Raw genomic sequence first — 27,476 nt, 5'->3', positions numbered from 1 at the left:
GGGCGCAGACCCTCCCCCCAAGGTGAAGGCCCCTAGCTCGACCAAGGTTGTGCAGGCCTAGATTCACCCGGCGAAGCCTTCCATCAAGGGCTGGTGGCGTCCCTAAAGAAGGCCGCAGATGCGGGTTTGCAGGGTACGGTCCCCAAGACAAGTTTCCCTGCCTGCCAGGAGGGAATCGACATTTCAACCCATTGAGAGGACACTGAAGAAGGCGATGCCCGCCATCTCCACAAAACCATCTCCCCTGGTCGAACAGAAGGGGGGGGGCATGGTAGTCCTGCAGGGCACAGACATCTCTGAGGAGGAGGAGGTGCTTTCTACTCTCCAGACCATTTTGGAGAAAAACTTTATCAATGCCAAGGCCTACGGGAGGGACCCCGACGAGGGAGATGTCAAGAGTGGCAACGAGAACGACTAGGAGGAGCAGGCTGTGGAGGAGTTGGAGATCCCTACACCGCTGCCATCGTCGTTCCCACCCCCGCCACTTCAACAACCACCTCATTCCCCAGCGGACATTTCAGTGGATATTCTCCCGGTACTCCACACCTTGTGTTCTGAGATTTGGACGAGGATGCCCCTTCCACCAACGGAGGATCCTGCGACGCCGATAGATCCCATGGCACCGCCCCCTACCAAGAAGAGGAGAGTGCACCCTCCACTGCCTTTTCACCCATCGCAGTCCTCACCTCCTCCAAGGGAGGATACGGACCCGGTGGCGACGTGCACGGACGACGTCGGCAAGTTAGGAGACCTCACGTCTCTGCTGCCCAGGGAAAGAGGAAGACCATGCTGTCGATTCCTCTGTTGAACGACATCCGGGACGTGGGGCTGTCCCTTATGAAGAACCCGTCGTTGGCCCTGGCGAAGAGGGACCAGTACGAGAAGAAATGCAGGGTGCCAGACTCTGCACCCATTTGTTTATGGTCCCAGCCTTCACTGGATTCAGTGGTCTCGGCGGCAGCGAGGAAGAAATCCTCTGGCTCGGCAGCATCAACAACCTCCTCTCCCCCGGACACCCAGGGGAAGAAGTTGGACGCCATGGGACGATGAGTCATATCTTCGGCTTCAACGACCATCATGGCAGCCAACGCCCTCGCCATCATGGCGTGCTACGACAGGGAGCTCTGATTGAAGATTGCTCCCCTCCTGGAAGCCTTAGAAATCCTGCAGGAGGGCGAGGTGGCATGGGACCATGCCATCACAGTGGCCACGGACATTGCCGATAAAGGATTCCGCCAAATGGTCAACAGTGTTTGCCTTCTTCAGCGGGGATGGTTGAAGGCCACAAACTTTCTCCAGGAGGTGCAGTCGAGGGTATCGGACATGCCTTTCGACAGGGATAATTTGTTCGGTAAAACCGTGGATGAGTCCCTCCAGGCCATCAAGGTGGATACCGAGACTGCGCGTGCCTTGGGCGCCCTGCAACGCCCGTCCTTTCGGACTTCTGGAGGAAAGTCACACGGTTCCTTCAAGGGCTTCGGCAGAAGCTCATCGTTGTACCGTCAACCGCTCTGCTCTTCGGCACAGGAGGCCTACATGGGCCGCAGCAAGTCCAGAGGAGGTCGCCGTCAAGGACCCCAAGGCGGCTTCTCCACAGCGAAGTGGGATTGAACCGGCCGTGATGTCGGGCCCCCAACCGCGCACCCTGGTGGGAGGCCAGCTGGCAAACTTAGTCTGCGTGTGGAAGTCCATCTCCACTGACCGTTGGGTGCTGGACGCTCTGACCAACGGACACACTCTGGAAGTCCAGCTAAAGTGTCCTCGGATACCACCCATGGCCAGGCAGGAAAATATGTCCCTCAGCTTTTGCTGGAGGTGCGGGCCATGCTGAAGGGCGCCATAGAGCTTGTCCCAAAGAGGCTTCGGTGCTCCGGAGTGTACTCTCGGTACTTCCTCGTCAAGAAGAAGACTGTCATGATGCCTGCCCCCGGAAGACCAGACCAGGCCCAGCAGCCCCGGAAGCAGGCATCATGTCACTTGGAGCATGCCCAAAAGCCCCAGTAAGGGGATGTTTGGGTGCAGTCCTGGCGCCTATGGCGCCAGGCTCATAAAGATAGTCAGTCCTGGCGCCATGGGCGCCAGGCTCATTATTGATAACTTACCTGAAGCAGACCATGCTGCATACTCACCTGAGGCAGACCATGCTGCATGAAGACTCAAGCCAAATGAGGCTTAGGAGGGACTATTTTACTGAAGGGACTATTTTGTTACTTGGGTGGGGCTGTGGAAGAATACTTACCTGGATCTTCTTCCAAGGCTATTTAAACCACGCCCGGACAGCCACACGTGCTTCGCGTTATTCTGCTTGCTGCAGCGTAACGCTCGCCATGTTTTCAGCAGCTCCAGTCTTCAGCCACGCCCGCTTCAATCCTGGGACTCGTGAAACAAGAAGAAAAGGATAAAGGTTAGAACAGGATTTTTAACTTTAATCCTTACCTGAATCCTGAACCATTTCTCCACGGAGCTGAAAGACAGAAGTCTTTGAAGCATCGCTTCGCATTCCTACGGCGCCGCGCTGAACTCACCTGCTTGGCGGTACTTCAGCATTCCATCACGCTCTCTCCATCTCGCGGCCGCCCTCCGACACCTAAGGAGACAAAGACATCAAGGTGAGCAAGGGGACTCTCTAAGGCTATACAAGCTACCCCCAAGGACTTACCTGATTTACCACGGGGGGTACTCGCCTCATCTCGGGTCGGCATAGTCAACTCTGCTTCATCGCCGTACCCCGGCCCCTAAGGGGAAAACCACAATAGACTTACCTGAATCTTACCAATTGCCATTTGGAAATCTTCGAGTGGATTAATCGGCAACCTTCAAGGAATCGGACAGAGTGAAGATCAGACATTTGAACATTTATGAACAATTGGATTTTAGAGTCAATACTGGAATCACCAATTCCTCTACGCCAGTGAAGTAACTGGTCATCAACGCGCCCCTGCGGTCGACGCAGGATGGAGAGCTCATCCTTCCAAACCATCAGGTGAGACTAAGGAGGGGACATCAAGAGTGATCTGTGGGAAGACAACGGGAGTGGGGAAGGTGGGTTGACACTCAATTCCACGGGTGGTTAATTCCTCTTCTCCTTTGCAGAAGAATATTCCTGCGAGCCAGACAAACTAGGCTGAGCGGGCCAGTCCAGTCAGTCATCTTGGCGCTACACGTCACGCTGGTGGAAACAGCGGCCCAGTTCCGGTCGACGCCCACGTGGGAACCAGGTGAGCGTAACAGAACGCGAAGACCACCCACAAATACCCACCTGGGCGTCATGGAGACCTCGGAAACTGATCAGTTGGCCCAATTATTAGGGGAATTAAGGGCCGAAGTGCATTCCGCCCGCCAAGAAACCAATGCCCTCAGGAGGGAACTGATAGTGTCAAAAGAACAAACTGATGAGTTGGCCAGACAACTATTACAGAGCCAGGCTGGACAAACACCTCTACCAGGACTTGGGGCAAGTCCAGCTTCTGTACCATCGAGTAACCCGGTGCAGATAAATTTACCTGGAGCCATTCCTTTGGCTCCGCCTGAACGCTTTGCCGGAGACACAAAAGGGTTTGCAACATTCATGAATCAATGCCGCTTGCACTTTTTATGTAGACCTGGAACTTTCCCAAACGATCAGGCCAAGGTAGCCTTTGTACTGTCATATCTCAGCGGCAGTGCGGCGGATTGGTCCATTCCACTAGTTAACCAGGATGACCCGATTCTTCGAGATTTCCAGGGTTTTCGAACAAGCATGGAAAGACTATTTGCCCGACACTCCCGAGGACAGGCTTTGGACAACAAACTTTTATCCCTACGTCAAAGTAACCAGGATCTTTTATCTTACATTGCAACTTTCAATAGATTAGTAGTGGAAACCGAATGGCCTGAAGCCAAGCGAATCACATTATTCCAACGAGGACTTCGGGGAGAACTCAAAGATGTTTTGGCCCAAATCGTGAACCCGCCTCAAGACTGTGCTGAATATATAGATCTAGTGGTCCAGCTCGATCACAGACTTCAAACCAGGAAGGCTGATCGAACCAAGTTTGAGAACAGGGTGTTGGTTAAAACCCACGTAAGCTCCAAGGGAGTAGATGTCTCAGAACCTATGCAAATCGGGGGGGTTAAAGGACCCTTAACCCAGAAGGAAAGAGATAGAAGACGGCAACTGCAATTATGTTTATATTGCGGAACTACTGGTCATTTTCTTCGGAACTGCTCTGTAAAACCACCCAAGAAAGTTATAGGAGCAGCAGACGAAAACCATGTGAAATCTGACTCGGGAAACGACCACGCCCGGCAAGCGTAGAGGTCCGCTTGCCGAGCTTAAAGAAGGACACTCTGACCTCGCATTTCACCATACCCATGGTCCTTGTAGATCCAGAGCAGCCATCACGCATGCACGCGGTAAAGGCGTACGTAGAAAGTGGAGCCATAGGAAATTACTTGGACTGGGAATTGGCTACCGGGATGAATCTATCTCTCACCCGCAAGACCACGGCCAATGTTGTCACCACTGTAGATGGAACGGAAATTGCCTCTGGACCCGTAACTCATTCCACTGCAGAGATGACATTGCGGAGTCAAGATGGGCATCGAGAGGCTATGGTGTTTGACTTAATCAAGGCCCCACAGTTTCAGCTGATACTGGGGATACCTTGGTTGGAAAAACATAATCCCTGTATTGATTGGCGAGAGAAGAGACTAACCTTCCCAGAATGTGCTCACACCTGCTACCCAAGGAAAACTCAAAACTCAGTCCTGGCCCCAGTAATTCCAGTAGCCATACAATTACCTGTTGAATACCAAGACTTTCAGGATGTCTTCCAAAAGGAACAGGCAAACACCTTACCACCTCACAGATCGTATGATTGTCAAATAGATCTTGTACCTGGAGCACAACCACCTTGCAGCAGAATCTATGCCCTTACGGAACCCGAAAATCTCCATTTGCGCCAGTACCTAGACCAGTACCTTGCTAATGGCTTCATTCGCCCGTCCAAGTCCCCTGCATCTTCAGCTTTGTTCTTCGTACCGAAAAAGGAAGGCGACATTAGAACATGTATAGACTACCGCGCACTGAATCGGATAATCATCAAGAATCGATACCCACTGCCTTTGGTCCCAGAACTGCTAGACCAGGTGAAGGACGCTTGTATATACACGAAACTAGACCTTCGGGGGGCACCTTCTGCAAGCAAAGTATGCAGCTCAGGATGGCCTCTAAGATCCAGTTCCTCCAAGCAGGGAATGAGCTCCTCCAGTTCTGTTTCACCAGTAGCTCGGTTTTCAGGAGTTGGTTCGTCCACTGACTTTTTCAACTGGGGATGGGGTCACTGGGGTGACCTGGGACTGTCCTCTCTGGGAAGTCCTTGTCTTCAGAGCAGGTTTGGGTTTGAGATCCTTTTTCTTTCCAGAGACTCTGGATTTCTCCTGGGTCTATTTCATCTTTCTAGAAGTGGAAGTTTGGTGTGTCTGCTGGTTTGGGGTACTGGATTCCTCCCTGACCTCAAACTGAGAGTCTCTTAAGGTTGCCTCTCTGGCCAATCTGGTCAGTTCCTGTTTGTTTCTGCTGGGAGGCCTGGGGGTACGGGCGACTACTCCAAGAGTTTTAAAGTCATTCCCCAACAGGACTCTCCTATGTACTTCAGATTGCACAATAACAGTAATTTGTACAGTCCTGTTATTGCACAGGATGATGGCTGGCAAAATAGGAACCATTTGGATTGGGCCTCCAGCAACTTTAGTGGGACCTTTCGTTGCCTTAGTACATCCTCCTGCTTGAAGAAGCTTTCCTCAACCACTGTAATACTGGCTCAAGTGTCTCTGATGGCAGGATTATCCTGGCTTTCTACAAGTACAGTGTCCTTATAATATTCTTTTGTGTTGTCAGGTATTGTTATAGATATCTATATTCTGCTGTTCCCACAGGCACAAGGACACTAAAGAAATACTAGCTTGAACTCCAATGGGGTCATCAGCTAGTAAGTGAAAGTGAGCACCTGTCATTGGAGCTTCCTCCTCTGGAGTGAAGGCTAAAGAGACGGTGTGGACCCTCTGAAGGTTTACCCTTACACCTGGGACCTCCCTTCACATGGTAACTAGACCCACAAACCACAAATTTACTAAAGCTTTTTTGGAATAGGGGTCTCTGGTAACCCCCATCTGGTTTGGCCACAGAGGTTTCACTAACCCTATAAGGTTTCCCATGAAATGTATCCTTATTGTTTGTGTGGCCTTCTTTAGGTGGTGGAGGATTAGAATTTTCTTCACTATCGTTCTTGTGCTTTTTCCCCCTCATCCTTTTTCTGAGTTGCCTCAGAATCCTTATAAGTGGCCCTGCTGGATTCCCAAAAATCAGCAGCTTGATCTAGTCTCCTGTGATCAAGTTCCTTAGTCAGCCGGGTGCTGTTGCAGCTCAGGAGAGACATTTTCTCTAGTAAAAGAAAATTCCTCATTCCCTCAAAGGAGTTTATTTTCTAACCTTTAACCCAACTATCTAAGCTTTTCAGGCATTCACAAACCCAGGTATCCCAAGGGTACCATCTTTCCTTTTATGGTCTTTAAACCTTTTAAGGTATGAAGGAGTCTTCCCAAATATGGCAACAAGTGCCTGTTTGACTAGTTCATAATCTTTCCTGTCTGTAGCACTCAATTCCATAATAGCATCACAACCATTCTGGGGGAGTCTAGACATGATCCATGTAACTAAATCACTACCACAAATATTCTGCAAACCATGAGTGAATTCAAATGTACTCAACCAATCCAACATATCAAGTTTAGGATCATGCATACTTACAGCCTCTTTTGGTAAGCAAGATTTCTTGGGACTAGTAGACCGAGAGGACCCTGTGAAGGAAGCAGAATCAATGGACATGTTTTTCATATAATACGCATGCAGCATGTCCCTCTCACTTCTCCCCTTGTCTTTGTGTTCAGATTATACTGTAGGTTTGTTGAATTCTAGTTCCAGTCTCACTCTTTCAAGAGATAGATATTCTGAGCTTACATTATGACCCAGAGGGGTCGCGATAGGAGACTGTTGATTACAGGAACAGGCTGAAGAGGGGAGTTGCTCACTCCTTTAGGATCCGCCTTACCTTCTGAGCCATTTGGCAGATTGGAGTGAAGCTCTAAACTATCAGTTTCATCAATTTCCATATCATGGTTGGGGTTATGGGCCTACTCCCAGGGTTTTGGTGATTTTACAACTTTTCAATCAACTCATTTTTTCTACCCTTTAAACTCTGTCCCCATGTCGTATCTACATCTTTCAATTATTCCATTGTAAATACAGTAAGGGACTGTTCATTAAAATGATCCATTGCTGGCATTATTTTCAGTTACAGGATTACTTTTCTTTATGCTGGCACAAGCCTTGTGGATGGTTTATTTAGGCACAAGCATAACCAATAGTCAATGCAACCACTGTACACCAATCCCACTGCCTGCCACCAGTGTTGGGTAAGGATTAGTGTAGTTCAACGGGTGTGGGGACTACACAAGACTTATTTCTTGGTTTTCGGTAACCCACCTTTTAATATAGACCTGTACTACAGAAGTTCGTAGTGTGATTGAGCAGCAGGCTTATCTTCAGAGGGGTAATGTGAGCTGTAGAGCTGTGCAATGAAATCAGTAAATACAAGTATCCAATTAAACACTTACACACCTAAAGTTACATAACAAATTATTTATTTATAAACAAAGATATTTAAAGCATTCTTTAAAAAGCTGTAATTAGCTGTAACATTAATCCTAAGGTAGGATTCAACTCAAAAAGTGAACAATAAGGTGAGGTGAGTAATTCATGAATATGTTGCACATGTTCCAGCACCCAGAGGTGAAGTCATTTGAGGTCAGTATAGCCTCACCAAACTTCTAGCAGTTCTGGCTGCTCTTTTCAAGAGTGTTCCTGTCTTTCTCTACTTAGACGATTGGCTCGTCCAAGCTCGCTCCCCTGAGCATTGTCAGAGCTTGTGCTCTGCACATGCAGTCTGTTGCACAACTTGGGCTTTTCCCCCAAGCTTCCAAAAAGTCTCTGGTTTCGTCATCCCAGTCACTCTGATTTTTCGGAGCATCTTGGAACACTCGTCTGGGCAAGGCATTCCTGACTGAGTGGCAAACATCTCTCGGATGGTCATTGTCCTCCAATCTCAAAGGCAAGCCCCTGCCTAAGCCTTTCTGCGCTTATTAGACATCATGACCTTCTGCATCCAAGTGGTTCTGAAGGCGAGGCAGCGGATGAGATCACTTCAGTGGCTCCATCAATGCCAATGGTAACAATTTCAAGGCCACATGTCAGACTTCCTTCAAGTTTCAGACCAGGTGGCTCGAGATCTTGCGCGGTCGGCTATGAGAGGCGGCTTGCCACACTGGTTCATCCCCAGGAACTGGATCCAAAAGCGATGGCCGTGTCCAGGCCACCTGGATAAAGCAAAAACAAAGAGGTGATGGCTGGAAGGTTTAGACTGAATCTTAACCAATGGCATTGCTCGGGGCAACCCTCCAGACCATCGTTCTTCGCCTGCCAAGCCATTACAGAAGGGGAAAGGCCATATGCAAATCAGGCTTGGTCCCACCCCAAAAGGGGCAGTCCAGCCCGAACTGCTAGGTCACATCCCTTCTGCACGAGACTACAAGCATCCCCAAACATGTTTCAGCCTTGTTGGGCCTCATCCGTGAGGAGTAGCTTGGGTCTCTAAGCCCAGCAGGCACAGGCTGGACTGCCCCTTTTGGGGTACGACCAAGCCTGATTTGCATATGGTTTTTCCCCTTCTGTAATCGCTTGGCAGGCTGAAAAACGATGGCCTGGAGGGTTGCCCAGAGCTTTGCCCGTGGTTCTGATTAATTCAAACCCTTCTAGCCATTACCTTTCTGTTTTGCGGAAGTCACCCCGAATGGGACGGGTATGCCCAGAATTCAAAGCAAGGTTTAACTTCTTAGATTACTGTAGGAAGGCAGTTTCGACCAGGAACATTGGCAAAATGCATTCTTTAGAGTACATAAACAATATGGTGTGAGGATCCCCCCCCACCTTTTACTTTCCTTTATTTGTAATGCCCAAAGGCATTAGGGCACGTACAGTAATACAAACAAGACAAAAAACATGGATGGTGTGATCAGATATCAGTGGCAGGGGTAAGAATAGGGAAGCTTGGACTTAAGAGAATAACAGGGTTCTTAAATGCATTTTTGGCTTCTTAAGGCTGCCGGGAACTGATTCCGAAGCTTAGGTGGCGCCAGAAAGAATGCACCATTCTAATTTTCTTTGTTCTACTCCGCGGTAGGAACAGGAAGTTCTGCCCACTAGACCTGAGAGCGCCCTCGTTGACCTTCTCAGTGATATGCACCTGCAGGTAGGTGGGCATCCGTCCAAGCCTACACTTAAAGGTTATAACCCATAACCTAAACTTGGCCCGAGCTTCCACCGGTAGCCAACGCAAAGAGCGCCTAGCCTCGTATACATGATTTCGGCGAGACAAATCAACCACAACTCTAACCGGCCAATTTTGTACTATCTGCAGTCTACCAATGTCCTGCTTATAGAGACCTAGGTATCTAGTCAAATTGTCAAACATATTTTCGAAAATGCCATTTTGTCAGAAAAAAAAAGCTGAAAAAATGTTTCCGAATGTTTTCTTTTTTATTGTTTTATTTGTGTTTCGTTAGTTAAAAAAAAAAGTGTCAAAAGAAAACAGGGGTGGGGAGGGGGATCCTCATTTAAAAAATAAAATAAAAATAAACATTCGAAAACATTTTTTTTCAGCATTTTGCTGTAGAAAAAATGGCATTTCGAAAATGTCAGTATGAACCAGAGACCAACCAGGAGACTACTACAGTAGTCAATCTTCAACCCTAATATGGCTCTAGCAATCATTTCTGAATTAGCCTGGGTGATAAGGGGTCTAAGATTGCGATAGCAATTTGACATAATATACTGAGGATGAGACCACACTGGTAACATGAGCCCTCATAATCAGTGACTGGTCCAAAATCACACCTAAAATCTTTAATTTGGGCAGGGGGATGATGTGATCAGCCCCTAACCTAAAAGATCTATAGGCTGGGTCCAGCTTGAGAAGGGAGACTGAACTGCCCGCTATCATCAGTTCCATCTTCCCTTTATTCAATGCGAGGTTGTTGTCAAGCATCCATTTTTCTATCAGATTGAAGGCTCTATTGCGTTCCTGTTCGTCCCGTAGATGGCTGCCTGACAGGGAGACGACACATTGGGTGTCGTCGGCATAGTTAGAAAACATTACCCCTTCCAACTCTAAAAGCGAGAAGAATGGAGCCATGAAAATGTTGTACAGGCATGGGGTCGTACTCGCCCCTTGAGGAGCCCCAAAGAGGACTGGAATCGGGAGGGCCTCTGCCTCATCAAAGCAAACTCTGTGTCTATTATCAAGGAAAGAGGCAATCCAGGATACTACTGTTGGCAAAAAGTTGGCAACCTCCACCAGTCTGGACATGAAGATGGGAGTGTTCGACCAAGTCGTACGCAGCTGACTGGTCCAAAGATATTAGGAGGGAGAAGGAGCCCTTGTCTAGATGGTCCAAAGGTCTGGACTTTAACTCGAGAAGAGCGGTATCTGTACCATAATATGGTCTAAAACTGGATTGATGGGAGTTCAGACTAGGGTACTAAGTGAGGTGCTCCGAGATCTGACATAGGCCAGCCTATCTAGTATTTTTAACAAAAAAGGGGTATTCGAAATAGGACGATAGTTAAGAGGATCGTCCCTGTGCCACCTGTAAGGAAAAGTTAAGGTGTACTTTATCTTGTATATTACAGCCCAGTCCAAATATGTTCAATAATAGTCTGCTTCTCTTTCTACAGTTCCCACTATTCCAAATTACCTGGGAAGCCACAGGAGAACAAGATCCTCTTCCTTGTCACAGTACCTTGGGTGCCTTGGCAGGCTTAGTGGTAGAGTTTCTTGGCTTTACTCGACAAAGCCCCTCAAGGATGGATCCCCCTTGGAAGGAGGAGTTGCTGGGATGTCGATGTCAAGAAGGAGGGAACAAAGCAGTGCTGGAAAGGCAGCACTTTCGGTCTTCGCGGTTGTCTCTGTTGGCGGGTCGTTACTCCGGCTGTGGATGTCCCACAAAGGTGAAACTTGTTGTGGATCTCAACAACGCCTGGCTGAAGAAGATAAGACCCCTGCTGGCCGTGGATGACTTTCGGTGGCAACGAGTGCAGTGACAGAAGTAGGTGTCTGGTTTTGGGATTGTAAACCGCCTTTCAGTTCTTTGGTGCCGCAGCACTGACATTGGAATGGCTTCTGGTGACCTGAACACGACCACTGGACTGTGGACCCACACCGAGTCTGGGCTCTCGGACGTCTTCTTTGGATTTTGTTGGCTGCAAACCCACCGGCGGACACTCCACTGCAGGCAGTGGCCCTGGAGATTCTCTGGTCTGGACAAGTGGGCAGATGTGGCAGCGATGCCCTTTGAATGACTCTTCAATGATTTGGAACACGTTCGCAGCTCTGGGTGTCAAGCAGCACTATGCCAGGGTACTCCTTCTGGGCGATACCCAGCAGCTTGGCTTGCAGCGGTCACAAACACTCTTCAGGACCCTGGGCGACACAGATGAATTTCTTGGCCTCAAGATGTTCAGAGACTCCTTCTGAACTCCCAAAGATTCCTTCTCCGGACGGCAGTCACACAGGACTGGCTTCCAGAATACGTTGGGTGAAGAGCAGCTGGTGCACGACTTTCCTTCGTAGCTACGGGAAGAGGTTGCCTATCCATGGTTCAGTCATTGAATCAGCACAGCAGCTTTTGGATTAGATGAAGGGATGTCGCTGCAGACTTCTTCCTCCAGCGGGATTTCAGAATCTAAGCTTAAAATGACTTCAGCTTCTGCTTCAGGTTTCTTGTTTCAGCTTCTGACAAGGAGGTGAGTGTGAGTCCCCCCGGTATACAAAACTCTCCCTATTCACATAAAAGTTCATTCATGCAGGCAGCACCCAATCAGGCTCACCGGCATTCAGGCAATTCACCAGAAGCCAGATATCCACAACACGGGATGTGGATTGGTGGCTACTCACCAGCCTCAGTGCACTCCACTGCATTCATTCCAGTTTCGGTCGGGGCTGGCTCAGGCATTGTGCACAACCAAAATCAGACACTCAAAACACGTAATGCATATTGCCTACTCACCCCATTCAGGTAGGCTCCCCCTCAAGGGTTTGCCTACAACAAGCGCCCCTGCGAAGGCTCCAGCCAGTCTGACAGGAGGTAGCCCCAGAGCCATATATGGTCCTTCCACCCAACAACCCTTCAGGGGAAGGGGACAGAACCAGGCTTCTCAGAACTTTGAGACACAAGGGAATAAGGCAGAGTAAACCAAAAGGCCTCCAGTGGCCATCTTGCCTTTTGTGTAGGAATCAATCGATTCCTGTTGGAGGGCATGGGTATTCCAAAAATGTATGATGCCTAGAGCCACTGTCACATCAGCATGTAGCTGCCACCAGCCCATACCTTGCTTTGCGGGCATCACACATGTGCCCAAAAACATACACTAGGGGTACAGAGTTGTACTCCTACCCATGGGTTCCCCAAGGGTATCCCGTGGGTCTCTGTCCACCAAGAACAAAACGAAAAAGCTGCGCTGCCATGGGCACAAACTGGACTCCTACGCAGAAAATGAGCAGAACACACAGAATAAGTAGGTATAGAACAAGGGGGCCCTATCCCTGCAAAGCATTTCCAGCCTCACAGTGATACAGCTGTGTGAACCTGTGCACAGACTTGAAGGGCTTGCTTCTTCCCCATTTGTTCCTGTGAATGTAATGGCTGCTTGATGTTCCCTGAACCTGTGCCTTTTGATTTGACTGCTGGTGCTGACATTATTTTGCTTCTATCAACTTGACCCTCAATTGGCTCTCCGGGTCTAGGACGCTCTCTAGGTGTTGTACATGCAAAGGGGGCCCTGAACCTCGGCTAGACCCCCACGGCAGATCTGGAAAAAGCCAGAGGAGCGTGTCCACCTCTCTGTTCCAGGCCTCACGTCCACCCCAGCACCGAACTTCAGCTCGTTATCAGGCTCCGTTCCCCCCAGACACAACACAGCCTGTGATGGAGAGCACTTGGCCTGAATCAGTACCTCATACACTAAAAGCTAAGTCTGCCAATCCTCTGGTTACTGCAACCACCCCATCTGACTGCCTCGAGTTTGTTCTCCCTTACTACCCCTATCACATTGCAGCCACCAGGATCACTCAGGTACAGGGCTCTCCTATCCTAAATGGCGTTGTTGAGCTACATCCCACCAGTCTGAGGACTGGCTCCACCCAGTCCACTCAAGCCAAACTATAGGGTTCACCAGTCTGTACCAACCATGCCTGCATAACGGCCACGCCGGACCGTTCCATTCTTTCATCTCTGCGACGCCGGACCGTTCCATTCTTTCATCTCTGCGGTGCCGAGTTTCCTCATCTCAGGCCTCCACAGCACCACCATTCAGCAACAACGACCCAGTCGGCCAACACTGGCACTACCACAGTCATGCGACTGAGCCCACCTCTCTTAGCTCCACCATCAGGGCTAGCAGTGGGGGTTCACTTGTCTGTCTGCTTCCAACTCGCTACCAGCTGGTAAGCGGACGCCATCTTGGGGTGCCATGATGCTCCCTGTCCCTCTCTCGGAGGGTCATAATTTGGCGACTCAGCCGCCAAATCGCTCTGGTAGACTTCCGTTCCCTTCTGCTGCAGATCGAAGTTTGCACCCGATTTTCAGGGGATCATCCTTGTGAGGAGGGACCCATCAGCCCGAGAGGTACAGTAGCTCACGAGAGCCAGATACTCGTGGCTCGCCGCTTGACCATGTCCCCCCAATTTCTTCACTTTTAACTTCAAAGCTATTATTGTCTGACCTTTTGCAACTGTGGTTTAAAGGGTCTTGTGTGTCCATTTGGGGCATTCTTTGTTTTAGTACTCGTTGTTAGATTTGTACCACTTGTAGAGTTACAAAAACATTTTTATATGACGAGTACATGTTTTACAGTGCATACTCGTTGGACTATCTGAGTCTTCCTGCGTTTCTGTTCTGCACTCTATACGAATTCTCCCTTCCTAAGAGTGGAGCCAGACCACTCAATCACATTTACCTAGGGGAGAGATTGGAAAAACCTAGTAGAAACCATGTACACAGGCTACACCCTATCAACAGAGGACTTCAGAAATTCTTAACAAGCTACAATCTGGATTTCAGTATGCATATTTACATTAAATACACCATTGATGTGCAAACAAGCAGACTCGCTAGTCGGCCAAGGTGTGCGAAGCGATTGATCGATCACTGTACCTACAACAACCTCCCACCAGGGACCAATATTTCTTTCTGTGCTTTGCATGACAATCTTAAACGGATTCACAAGGCCTAGTAATCGTCCTTCTGGAGCTTTTATCTGTTTTTGTCACATGCACCCACCTATTCTACCTTCTACTTGTTTATATTGATGAATGTGCAGAGACAATACACATGTTAGTTTTGAAGTGATTTCGATGATGGTAATTAATTAGCTCACCACACCTTACCTCACAATTGCACACTATCATAAAAACAGGGTGTCGACTTGGAGCTCGGTAGTGGGTACCTAGTGCATAGCGTAAGTATGGTCTGACAAGAACACCCCTGTCGATATGAATCTTCTACTTTCAGTAAGCTTGTAATACTCAGGACCAACCATGCAATAATAGACCCTACATAGCATTGTACTTTAAAACTGATACAAGGCCCAGAAAGATTACTGATAAGTAAGGTTTGCTGTATATGTTTTTTAAAACACAAAGGGAATCGCAACTCTCCCTCGTATGATAAAGCAGGCAATACAAAAGTCAAATATACCCCAAAATAAGCAATGATCGAAACGAGAATCAAAAACGCTTAAGTGACCTGAGAAAATAATCAGATTTACAGAAAAGTGTTAAACATAAGTTTGAGGTGTGTGCTTTTTAAGAAGTGTATGAGGTAATGTTAGATAAATCAATTGTTGGCCAGTCAACAATATCTCAAGTCAATCTGTCTTTGTTTACATTAATTAAACATGTTGCACATTGTTCAGTGGAAAACAGAATATTTCTTAATGTTTTCAAAACCTTTCGCATGACGTTTTACTACATTATGCATATATTTTTTGTAATATTAGAGCATTCATTATAATGAGAGGAATACACATGGGCATTAGTTATGTGGTTTCCAAACAGTGCTAATACATAACTGCTGTTTATGGGAAAATGTTATATGCACTTTTCTCCTTTTTCCCAACACGTGGACCCTTATTACTACATTGTTTAAATTGTTCTGTTATGACCATAGGTATTCGGAAAGCACAATTAAAGCCTTGGAATTGGTGGATGATGACAAGATTGATCTTAACCTAATTGTTGCACTCATAAGGCATATTGTCCTCAAAGGCGAGGTGAGTTTGTACATCCTGATTTTAAACTCTTGTACCCTCCCCCCCTCTACGGCAATGTTCATAAATAACTGCTCTTTTTCTTTTTGTGCATTTTTTCTCAGTGAAACAGTTCTCGGCAAAATATGTTGCTGGTGTACAATATGTTCCTTTTGTAAACCTGCATTATTTATAAAGTTAAAAAATCTGTATTGGGAAATTCTCAATAATTTTGTTTGCATTATTTTTTCAGAATATATTTTGGGATCAATCGCTGGCCGGCTGCCCTTGAGCTTGATCGCTTGACCTAATCGGACCTTAGGGATTTGCTTGGATTGGGGTCTTTATAGATTCACATCATTCCAATGTTATTTGAGTAGCTCTATAGAAAATACCTTTTGATAAACAACTTTTTGAACTGTCATTTCTCACAATACCTTGTAGGAGTTATTTACATTATTTTTAAAACATTTTCCTTTTTTAATTATTTTTTTCTGTCATATGCTTTTTAAGCATTATGTCGAGTTCAATGTGCATTTGTATTTTATTTATTTGTAAAGCGCGCCGGGCCCAAGGGCATCTGGACGCATAATCTTGTAGAACATAGTTACAGCTACATACAGTAGCGAAGGAGCATGTCTCAACCAGTTTACAGACACATACCGGTATGAACCAGCTGAAAGTATGACCGCATAAGTTAGGTAAAAGGCGATATATACAATAATACAAAGAAGACATTATGGTCTCGTGCTCAGAGCGAGCTCAGGGCAGCAGGTAGCACAGCAAGTATATCAGTTGTTTTGTGCGAAGAGCCAATATTTGGTTTTGTTCTTGAAAGGATGGAAAGAGGGCTCAGTTCTGATGGAATTGGGGAGAGAGTTCCAGAGCTTGGAGGCCAGGACAGGGAAGCTCACACCCCCAGCTTTTTGTAGTTTGAATCTGGGAAGGGAGAGACTGTGGGTATGGGCCGCTCTCAAAGGCCTTGTAGAGGTGTGGAGTGGGAGGCGGTTGGATAGGTAGGAAGGGGCCTTGTTAGCAAGGCACTTGTGCGTCAAGGAAAGAGTTTTCAGAGCGATTATGTGCTTGACAGGGAGCCAATGAAGATTACTTCTGTGGTCGGAGATATGTTGGTTTCTCAGAATATTTAATGCCGCTCTAATGGCATTATTCTGAGTAATTTGTTAATGTTGGATAGGCTATTCCCCAGATAGAGGGCGCTACAATAGTGTATCTTGGACATGATAAGGGTTCTGGCAAGTATGATGCAATTAGGGGTGGACAGAAATGGTCTGCAGGCCGTGATAAGTTTGCATGTGTAGGCCAAAGCTGACCTAACTGCATTAGTTTGCCTGGTCAATGATAGTGTGGAGTCAAGATAGATTCCTAACGTTTTTGCATTATAAATGAAGAATGTCTGCCTGTCAGATCGTAGGGTAAAATGAAAGCATTGTCTGCCACTGGTAAAGGAGTATTGCAAGGTATTAGTTCAGAAATAATTTTTTTGGGTTAGGCTTGCTAAATGAATCCCTTAAAGTTTGTTGATGTCTTTCTTGGTTTGTATACTTTTGTTTTTCTGTCAGAGGGTCAAGTACTGATTTCTTTCTACAGGTAAAGCTCCTTTTTGGTATGCTAACGTTAGCACCCCATATCACTATCAATGTGGTCCATGAGTGAGTTATCACACAGTGTTGTTGTTTAGGCTAATGGCAGATTTACGTGATGTTGTTGGCCACACAATGCTGTAGTGTGTTTATTGCACTAGAGCCGTATGGCCATATATGGTGGCAATTGGGCAAACTTTTTAAAATGGCTTCACCCCAGCATTCTCTTGAGGTCATTAGTTTGATTGGACAGTGAGGATCAGCCAAATGAAAGGTTCTGCTGCCCATATAGGCTCTGGACTGGTTAGTACCAGGAGTCCTTTGTGTGACTGTCTGGTTGGAGCTTGATTGGGGTGGGTTTATAGGGGGGACTCCCAGAAACAACATTAAACAACTGGGAGAGTGTGCTAATGTATGTATGTATTATTTTGCTGACCATCTAGAATTAGATAGCTGCCAAAACTGTGGATATGCATAGTTGTAGATTGGTGAGCATGGTTACCCTGCGCTATGTCAATTAATTTTAATCTAGATGGGTCCTGTCCCCCTTTCTCTCGGCGGCGTGCCCCCCTTTTCTCTCGGCGGCGTGCCCCCCTTTTCTCTCGGCGGCGTGCCCCCCTTTTCTCTCGGCGGCGTGCCCCCCTTTTCTCTCGGCGGCGTGCCCCCCTTTTCTCTCGGCGGCGTGCCCCCTCTCTCAATCTTTCTCTTGCATTTGTGGCTTACTGCTCTTCCCATATGACCCTGTCACACTTGATACACTTTCAGTGTTTGAAAACATACCTGTGAGACAAAATGGAGCATTTTGCTAGTATCGTTGCCATGGTAGCCAAATGGTCTACAAAAGCAGCACATTAGAGTTGCAGTGACAATTTGGAAAAAAAGTCTAGTTGTTTATAGTAATGCCAGGAAACACAAAAGCAGTTGGTGAGCAGGTGCACGCGGATCTAGGTCACCTGCCCTAAGCTCCACCCACCTTCTTAGCCCTGCCTCTTCCTTTCCGCTCTTGACTCTTAGATCAAGGGCGTCTCTCGCCCATGCGGCTGAAGTGAAGGGCAGACAAAGAAAAGGCAATTCCTGATTGGACCTGTTGGGACCGGTAGGCCCGAACCACTGCTCAGACAACAGGTAAGCAGGCGCTGACATGCGTTCTCTCCCTCTGTACCGACAGGCCATCCCCACCATCAATTACATTGCCCATCCTCTAAGGCATGTACTCTGCAATGCAGCCACCCCATCCACATCAGCCCCAAACCCATCAGCACCCACTCACCATCCACAACACGGAAGTTGATGCTAACCAACATCCACTCAGCTGTCATCCATGCAGCAGAGATCACCAACCTCATCACTTCACACAATCATGACGCCATCTTCATCACTGAGACCTGGCTGACGCCCATCTCAACCCACATCCTAGATCTCCTTGTCCCCGATGGCTACATCATCCAACACAGAGACCAGCCGAACAAGACTGACTGCGGCCTCGCAGTCATCCACAAGACCTTGTGGCCCTTCACAAGACTTGACTTCGACAACATTGGCTCTTTTTAAGTCCTCTCCTGCCACTTCCCGCTCTCCCCTACAGTCTCCTTCCATCTCGTCTACAGACAACCTAAACCCAACACTGCCTTCATCAGAGACTTCACCGACCTGGTCACCACCATGGCCCTCACACAAGCTAGCATCTTCCTAGGCGACTTCAACCTCCCAGGCAACAAGGCCACCCAACTGATGAAGGAAACTCTCCTTGGCCTTCTCGACATCCTCAGCCTCCCGAAAGACCCAACACACAAGAAAGGTAATGTCCTCGACCTAATCATCAATGTACTGTCTTCCCTCCACTACAGCTCTCCTCTCCCGCTTGACTGGTCTAACCACCTAGCTGTGCATTTCAACATCCTGCACACCACCCCAGTCAAGCACTCCCAGCAGAAACCCATCAGACAAACCTTCAGGTCCTTAAAGAACCTCCCGGTGGATGCCCTTACGGAAGACCTTGCCAACCTCCACCTAACATGAACAAAACAGCCCCAACCAAACTGCGACTCTGCTGGAAGTCACCCTTTCAGCCTCCATCGAATGACACGTGCCTCTGAACCACCACACCTGCAAACCGAAACCATACGCATCCTGGTACATGCAAGAACTCAACCTCAGCAAAAAAGTCATCAGGAAACCAGAGAAAACCTTGCGCCGCTCCAGGACCGCATCCAACCTGGCGTTCCTCAAGGAACTCGGAGCAACCCACCGACAACTCATCAACGCAGCCAAGGCCTCCTACTATCAGAACACCAGCGCAGAAGCTGACAACCACAGCAGAGCCCTCTTCAAAGCAGTGAGGCATTGCGTCCGCCCGCTACCTGCCCCTGCCATACACACTCATCGAAAAAATCCACTGCCATCAGCACCTTCATCAACAAATTCAGCAATATACGCCAGCACATAGACACTAGCTCTGCATCCACAGACCCACCTCACACCCCTCTTTGCGAAATCTCTGCACGCATTGGACAACATTCAAGACACTCTCGGCAGAGGACCTGGTGGAAACCCTGGCCACCCTCAAAGCCACATGGTATACAGATGACATCCTCCCAGCATCCATCCTCAAGACCCTCCCTTCCCACAAGAGCTCTCCTTCCCTACTTGGAGATCAACGGCTCTCTGAATCAAGGCACCTTCCCATCGACCCTAAAAACACACCAAATCGTCCTGCTACTAAACAAACCCACTCAGGATCCCAACAACCTAGGTAACTATCCCCCCTCACCTATCTTCCCTTCTGAGTTAAGATCATCGAAAAAGCAGTAGTCGCTCAACCGCAGCAACACATGGACACCAACAATCTCCTCCAAACCTATCAATCCGGATTCAGACCCAGATGCAGCACAGAGATGGCAACCATACAGGTGGTCGATGCCCTCAACATGCTGACAGCCATTTCTGCCTCCTGGTTCTACTCTACCTCTCAGTCGTTTTCGACACAGCAGACCACCAGGTGCTTACAGACACCCTACATCGGCACATGGGGATCAGCAACCTTGTCCTATGCTGGATCAAGTCGTACTTCGCCAAATGCCTGCAGTTTGTTTAGATGGACTCCTAGATCGCAAATGCTACCCGTCACCTCTGAAGTCCCACATGTTTCCATCCTCTCCCCAGTGATATTCAATCTATACTTGGAGCCGCTGGAAGCACTCCTAGCCACACACAACATCCACATTCACCAATACACTGACAAAACACAGCTATACCTCAAGATCAACTTTATCAAGGACATCTGTTAGGGAGAATTCTCAGAAATGTGCTAATTCCCTTCTACCTTAGGGACCCCGTGCAATTCTGCTGGATTTTAGGAATTTTAATTTTTAACCTGGAGAGAGTGAGACCCTTTTTCCCCACTCACTCATATATTTTTCTGTGATTTGGACTCTGTCTCTCTTTTGGTTTTGGAGTCTGATAAACTCCATAGGCATCATCTTTTTACATTGTGGCACACATCACCTTCAGTGCAGTGGCACAGGCAAGTCTTTCAGATTTCCCAAAAGGTTTAAATACCTTCTCTTGTATAACTTCTGTTTCCAAGAGTTGTGAAGTGAAATTGACTTTACTTACATTTGTAACTTCCTAGACCCAGCACACACTATCTTACAATAGGGTGCTGGAGGGGTTACTTAGTATCCCCTTTGTAGAAAGGGTAACAAAAATGTTACATGAGAAACTAGACAATTAATGGCTGGTGGCAGTGGTTTACCTTTTACTACCATTGTGTGTGTTTTACCACGGGCTGCGTTTGCAGCTGCAGTAAGGCATCCATAGGTGCCCATTTTGTCAAAGAAGCCTGGTCTTCTTTTGTCGCCATTTCTTGCTGGAAAGGTCCTTCTTGAGATTTACTCTGCGTGCCAAACCAGGTTTGGTCCCTTTGTTCGTTTTATTTTTGGCGGGATTCACGAGTGAAGCCCACCTCTGGCTCCAGTATGTCTGGCAGGGGCAGGAAGTGAGGGAGATGCCTGAAACTCCCTGTGCTTAATCCCCTTGGTTACAGGAATGCACCCAAAGGTGATTGGCCGGCTGGCTGCCCTTGGAGGACAACCACCCTGCTGTGTGATTGACAGCAAGGCCGGAATGAATGGGAGAAACCTGCATGAAAGGTGAGGCTTTTTGGCTTAGAAGTCAGAGTCGACCACTGGACGAAGGAATCCTAAGGAACTTGGAAGAGAAGCATGCTGCAACTCCTAGACCGTTGGTTTGCCCTGTGAAGCCCTGCTGCTGTGCTGAAGCTCCGAATTCACTTTGACTAGAGAAGCCTTGCAAGGACAACTACTCCCCTTGGGTTGGTGGGACCATTGAACCCCAAAGTGAACTTGTCTGGACATCCTCTCGTAGTTGGCTGTACTTCTGCTGCTGCTGTTAGAACCGAAGTGCCAGAGAGAGGAATACCAGATTTGGTGCATCACTTTTTAAGTCGGACCCGAGCTCGAACCACGGTTGTGCTATTTGCTGAGCGGCGAGGAGCTGAAACCGCGAAGTGCTGCTGAATTGAAGTTTGGCCTTGCCATTGCAGTGCAGGAGTCCCCAGAAGTCCTCCCTCTTGTCCCCACGACTGAGGCCCAGGAACAACGGAGCTGCAGAGCTGTACATGACCAGAAGCCAGTTGGAACCATTTCTTCTAACCAAAGGTACTGTAAAGTAAGGGGACTTACCTCTTGTTGTGTAACGTTACTTCTTCTCAGTTGACTGGTCTTGGTTTCTTTTGCAGAGTTGCTTGCAGCTTTTGCACACTACAATCCTCCCAGCTTGTGACCCTACATTGGTTGTACTTTCTACAAAGACTTCCAAAACATTGTGAAAGACTTTTTAATGTTTTTTATTGTATTTGGTTAGTTCAAATCTTTACAAAAGAAATAAAATAGATCGATGTCAATATCAACAATACATACAGAGAAAAAATCAGCAACAGATATTTCACATCACAGATAAAAGAAATGCCACCCCTAATAAAAAAGATACAGGAAGTATAAATTAACGATAAGATTTTTCTGGTGGTACAACACATAGAAGTGTTTTCCTAAAATCAAAAGTCAAACATCCAGGATTCCCCAAAAGGCTCAGAAAAAACAGGTGCAGTGAAGGGTATGGGGTGACAAAGTATGACAAGTCCCAAGTCTACAGATAGAATTATTCCAGTCTATAAATGCTAAGATTTAATGAAGCCAGCTAGGGGCAGCCCTTCCCGTATATTGTGGTTCACGAGGCCGTGTTTCCATATTAGAATTTCATCATAAAGCTAGGGAGACATTGCCAATGGCTTTAGGAAATTCACTCGGAGGCCCTGTAAGGAGGGGCATTCAAGGACCAGATGCCTGAGAGTTTCCAATTTAACCAAACAGAACCTACACAGGGCATTTTCCACACTGATGAGGGATCTCCTGAGTTGGATTTCTCTAGTAGGGAGCAGGTTCCACCCTACCCTCAAGAGAATACCTTTGTAGAACCGGTTAGGGAATTGTAGCAGAATCCTAGACTGAGAACCTTCTGCTATGCTCATGGGTCAGATGACTCATCGATGGGTAGGAGTGAAATACATCGATGTTCTGTGCCCAATCATAATTAAATCGAGCCCCTTTAGTCCTCACCGAGTTCTTAATCTGAGTATCTACTGTCATCCCAATCTCATCCAAAGTTAGGTCTGCTCAAGCTCTTGGGGCGTTTAGTATATGGGATTTATCGAGATTTCGGCTCATAAGCTGGTAAAGAGAGTTCGGTATGGGAGAGATCATTTTAGAGTATAAGACAAGCAGAACACATTGGACTTGAGCCCACAACAACATGAGTCCCAGTTCAAAATGAATTGATGAGATTGGTACTGCATTCGGGACTCCCAAGATACGCCTCCAGATTTTCCCCTCAATTCTATTCAGCACATTGCATAGATTCTCAGATCTTAACTCTAGTCCATAGATCATTTTAGGAACTATTTTACCTTCGTAAAACATCATTGAGGGTTTCAGGGAGAATCTGCCGAACTTACGATCGATTCGGAGAACCTTGGCCTCCAAAAGTCTTGCCTTATGTAATAAAATCTCATTTGCAGTTTTAATATCTAGAGGCAAAAACATGGAAGCCCAAGTACTGTACCGACTCGACCAACCTCTGTGGCATGGCTCCCACAGTACATACAGGACCTTTAGTTGGGCCCTTCTTTTTTTTGAATGCAAGAATCTTTGTTTTAGTTGGGTTAATAACTAGCCTGTTGTCATTGGCAAAAGCTTGAATGTTCTTCAACGATCTTTGTAGCCCAACCTTAGTGCAATCAGAAATCAATATATCGTCTGCGTATATTAGGCAGACCATTTTCTCCTTGCCGTTTTTTTTTTTTTTTTTTTGGGGGGGGGCGACCAAACTCTCATTAGCCAGGGAGGTAGTCACCTAAAAAGTACTGGTTAAATAGCCAATGTGCTAGGACACAATCTTGTCTCACCCCCCCGGAAAGAACGTATTCTTATTGATAGAACCCCTTTTTGGTTTAATCGAACCTGAATAACAGTTTTCATAAAGCCCCGAGATAAGTCTCAGCAGCCCCTCCGGCTGTCGACTCTTGGATAATTTGGCCCATAGTCTGCCTCGGTCGATGGAGTCGAATGCGGCAGTTAAATCAATCAGTGCCATGTACGTACAGCCCCTTGGTTGAATCCAGGCCGATTCTTGGATACACTTCAGTGCCAGCCTATTGATATTAGTTGAGTGTCCCTTTCTGAAGCCAGTCTGGAATTGGTTTAGCGGATGGTGAATAGATGACAACTTCTCCATGTGTGAGAGTAGGAATGCTGAAAAGATTTTGCAATCTGCATCGATAAGTGAGATTGGGCGATAGTTACTAGGATCAGTCCTGACCCCACACTTGAAGATGGGAATCACATGTGCAGTATTCCATGAACTTGGAGTATTCCCAGTGGAGATTATATCTTTGAATTCAAGGAGCAGTAGGTTGGACCAGAGATTACGGTCATCCTTAAAGGTAGCATTTGTCAGGCCATTAGGGCCATGTGCCCGAGAGTACTTCGATCTAGTTATTAGGCCATGTATAGTGGCCAGATCTAGATGGGGGTACCAGATGTCATTTTTCTTCACTGATGGTTCGATCAGGGTACCGCTAATCGGGAGCCCAAATCTATCTTCATAATACTTCACCCAGGCTTGTTCAGGGATGGAATTAAGCTGGAATACGGCATAATTAGTGTCTTGCCCATTCACAAGGTACCAGAACGCGCTCACATCCGCTCTCATCAATATGCGTAACATCAGTTCTGCATCTTGTTGTAAGATGATGTGCTTTTGAGATTTACAAAGATTCCCATATGCCTGTCTCACCTTTCTAATTAATTTGTTACAGGTTGCCTGCTGGGGCTTGTTGGCCCTTAACTTACGAATTTCCCTCCTCATAGATCTTTTTTTGTTCAACTGCTTCGGAACTAAAGGCATGAGTATGCCTAGACACCGGTTTACATCTACTCCCCTGACCAGCCCCAATGTCTGTCACTATTCCCTCAACAAGGTTTTGGAGCTCAGTGGAATTAAAGCATCTAATCTTCCATTCATAGGAGGACTGATCAAGTGCACTCCTTACCCTTGAATTCAGCTGAAGTATGTTCCGATTTGACAGCATTCCCGGCCACATCAGGAGTTGCACATGTCTGGGACATGGCGACCCTGGTGTTTTGAAAGAGATCAAATGAGGCTAACGGAATAGAATGATCACTCCAAGCAGTATTCTTCACCTCAAAGGAGTGACAGTGGTTCATGAGAAAGGAGTCAATAAAGATGTAATCAATCGTGGAACTGCTGGAGTGTGTGTCATGTATTCCAGTCCAATGGGAGCATTGGTTGGTAGTAGTTCCCACAAGTGGATGGAGGCCACGACCCTCCGACCCTACTCTCCGCTCACTGCCCCGGGATCTCTTTCCTGAGGCCCCCCCAATTCTATCCTGCCCGTTCCATAGGGGGGGCCATGTTGGTCACAATCAGCATTAAGGTCACCGAGCACCATAATTCTCCCATTCAGATTTATCTCATTCAAGATATCAATGGTATCACCAATAGTTCCCAGAAAGTCATCTAAGGGTGCAATCCCCCTATGCCAATATATGTTGATGAGGAGGAGCGTACATCTGTTGTTACCTGAGCAAAGTTCAATTCCTAGTGCCCCAAATGGCAGGTTTTCAAGTTTGTCCCCAGTTAACCCCAAAGAATTATCAATGCTGTCAGCAATCCCCCCGACGGTCTACCCCCCAGTACTTTTTTTCCCAGATTGCACAAATATAGTAAAGCCATCTAGGATAGGGGCAGAAGTAAGCCATGTCTCCTGTAGAAATACAATGTTTGCCAATCTTAGTTCTTTAACACATTCCTGATCAGTGAAGAGATGCAAGTTACCTCGGGAGTTCCAAGATTTAACCATAAATTGTTTATCCTCCCTCGCAACTATCGCGGCAAGAGGCTGATCATGGTACCAACTTTTGCCACCAAGGAGATTATCGTTGCCCAGTCCACATCTTTAATTTCTCCCATTTCCACCTTATTTAATGGGCCTGATTTGCCCGGGAAAACTAGAGTAGTTTTTTACAATTGGAGGCCGATGGCCCTCTTCTCCTCCTCCACCCTCTGAATATCAATACCCATCTCAGATAAGACCTCCCTATGAGTTAGGATGGGTTTCCCCACCAGTGGAGATGCCAGATCGATGATACTAGTGCCCATTTGGCTCTTCGCTGGGAATAACTCTTTGGATATCCTTAGACACCACCAAAGCAAGTGGTGCAATTTCAGCGAAAAAGGTCAGGATATTGGCACAAATCAAACATATATTGCTAGTTGGCTCCAGAGTGCTACTGAACTGGATTCAGGAGAAGACCCCATAGATAAACGGCCCCTGTTCAGAGGCAGTTTGTCCAAGTTGCCCAGATTTACCTTTTGGGGTAAAGGTACGTACTTAGGGGGGGGAGATAAAGTCGTTGTAGTATATCCTTTACCCCAGCTGAGATTCGGGGGTGTGTAGCAGTATCGGGGGTGCCAACCTCAGCCTCCAAGAACCTTGATTTACCGCCCCCACATCCCATGCTCAATTTGGGAATCTCAATCTCCGGTGCCCCAACCATACCGGATAAAGGTGGTAACCCCTCAGCCTCCTTACTCGGGGCTAAAGTACTTGGACTGCCCATCCCATGGTTTCACTGTATCTCACCCGAGGTGGAGGCCCCCCCTGCAGGGTCCCCATACTGACTCAATTTGTTCAGCGATTCCCCAAGGGGGGGGGGTACTGTTCCCTCCCCGCAAAAGTAGGAATTTAAGGTGGGGATTAAGGATGGGGGCAGTACAGACAATTTCAGGAGATTTACAAGCCACCTTTATTAATAATAATAAAATAATTTAGCATTTATATAGCTATACAAACCCTCAGGTATCTGAGCGCTGCTTATTACCCACGGTGTGTGGTGCTCATTTATCGACCTCGGAAGGATGAAAGGCTGAGTTTGGCCCTACCAGGATTCAAACCTGCGTCGGCAGGCTCTGCACAGATGTCAAAGCAAGCGCTCCACTCGCTGTGCTATCGGCCGGCTGGATTACAGGCACATGGGGCCTCAACAGATTCTGGGGCCTTTATAACCTCAAATGCCCCAAGTCTGCTGGCCTCCCCAGCAGCCACTCTGCTAGGGCGGATTTCCCATTTAAAGTCTGTTTGATTCATAGAATCCACTTTCTTTGTTGCTGGGAGAGGGAACAGGGTTGGGGATTCAAGTTCTACCACGGGAGACAGGCCAGGTCGAAACAGGGAAGTATGAGCAGCTCTAATAGATAAGGGACGATTTTTATGAAAACTGTTTGCCTCTTACCTGTGTTCCCTTTGGAACATTCACTCTTTTGTTATATTGTCGCTTCATTTTAGGTATTTCATTAGTCATATCGTCATTCTCACAAATTTCCCCAGCGGTGGTCATAACATTGGTAAGATCCACCACAGCAGGGGGTACTGGGATACTAAGTGACACATTATGGACCTGGTGCACATCTGGGGCTGATTTAGTAGGGGATTCAATTGCAATAATATCATCCGAGATTTCAATAATTGCCAAATCGGAAGCACCAAGGGAGGCCGGCACAGAGGTCACTTGCTTAGGCCCCCGCGGTAGTTGGGCATGGAGGCATGCGTTGCCAATCTCCATGCCACCCATCCCCTCAAGCCCAGCTCCATCCTTTTTCAGACGGACCTCTGTTCTCAGCTCCTCTAATTTAAACATAACCTCAGTCAGAACCACATTAGTTGACTTCAATTTAGCCCCTACATTATCGTACAAGGAGACAAAGGAACTCAAAACCACATTTAAGGCCGATACTGTGGGGTGTGTCAAACAAATACGTTCATCAACTTCCCTCAAGGTATGGTGGAGCGCCAATGAATCAATCGAACCCTCCCCTGC

General features: G+C 47.3%; 1 protein-coding gene across 2 annotated transcripts in view; it reads left to right on the top strand.

The window, feature by feature from the left end:
- Window positions 1-27,476, top strand: part of DHX36 (DEAH-box helicase 36) — a 1,119,030-nt gene that overhangs the window by 283,104 nt on the left and 808,450 nt on the right. For both annotated transcript variants that reach the window (XM_069618410.1, XM_069618409.1), the window contains exon 11: window positions 15,322-15,424. In XM_069618410.1, coding sequence (XP_069474511.1) covers window positions 15,322-15,424 — 103 coding nt within the window. The remainder of the gene's footprint in view (window positions 1-15,321; window positions 15,425-27,476) is intronic.

This window comes from Ambystoma mexicanum, chromosome 10, assembly GCF_040938575.1.
Source record: "Ambystoma mexicanum isolate Mex_15411 chromosome 10, UKY_AmexF1_1, whole genome shotgun sequence".
Classification (NCBI taxonomy): domain Eukaryota; kingdom Metazoa; phylum Chordata; class Amphibia; order Caudata; family Ambystomatidae; genus Ambystoma; species Ambystoma mexicanum.
The sequence above is the reverse complement of the archived record's forward strand: the minus strand, read 5'-3'. Positions and strand labels throughout refer to the sequence as shown.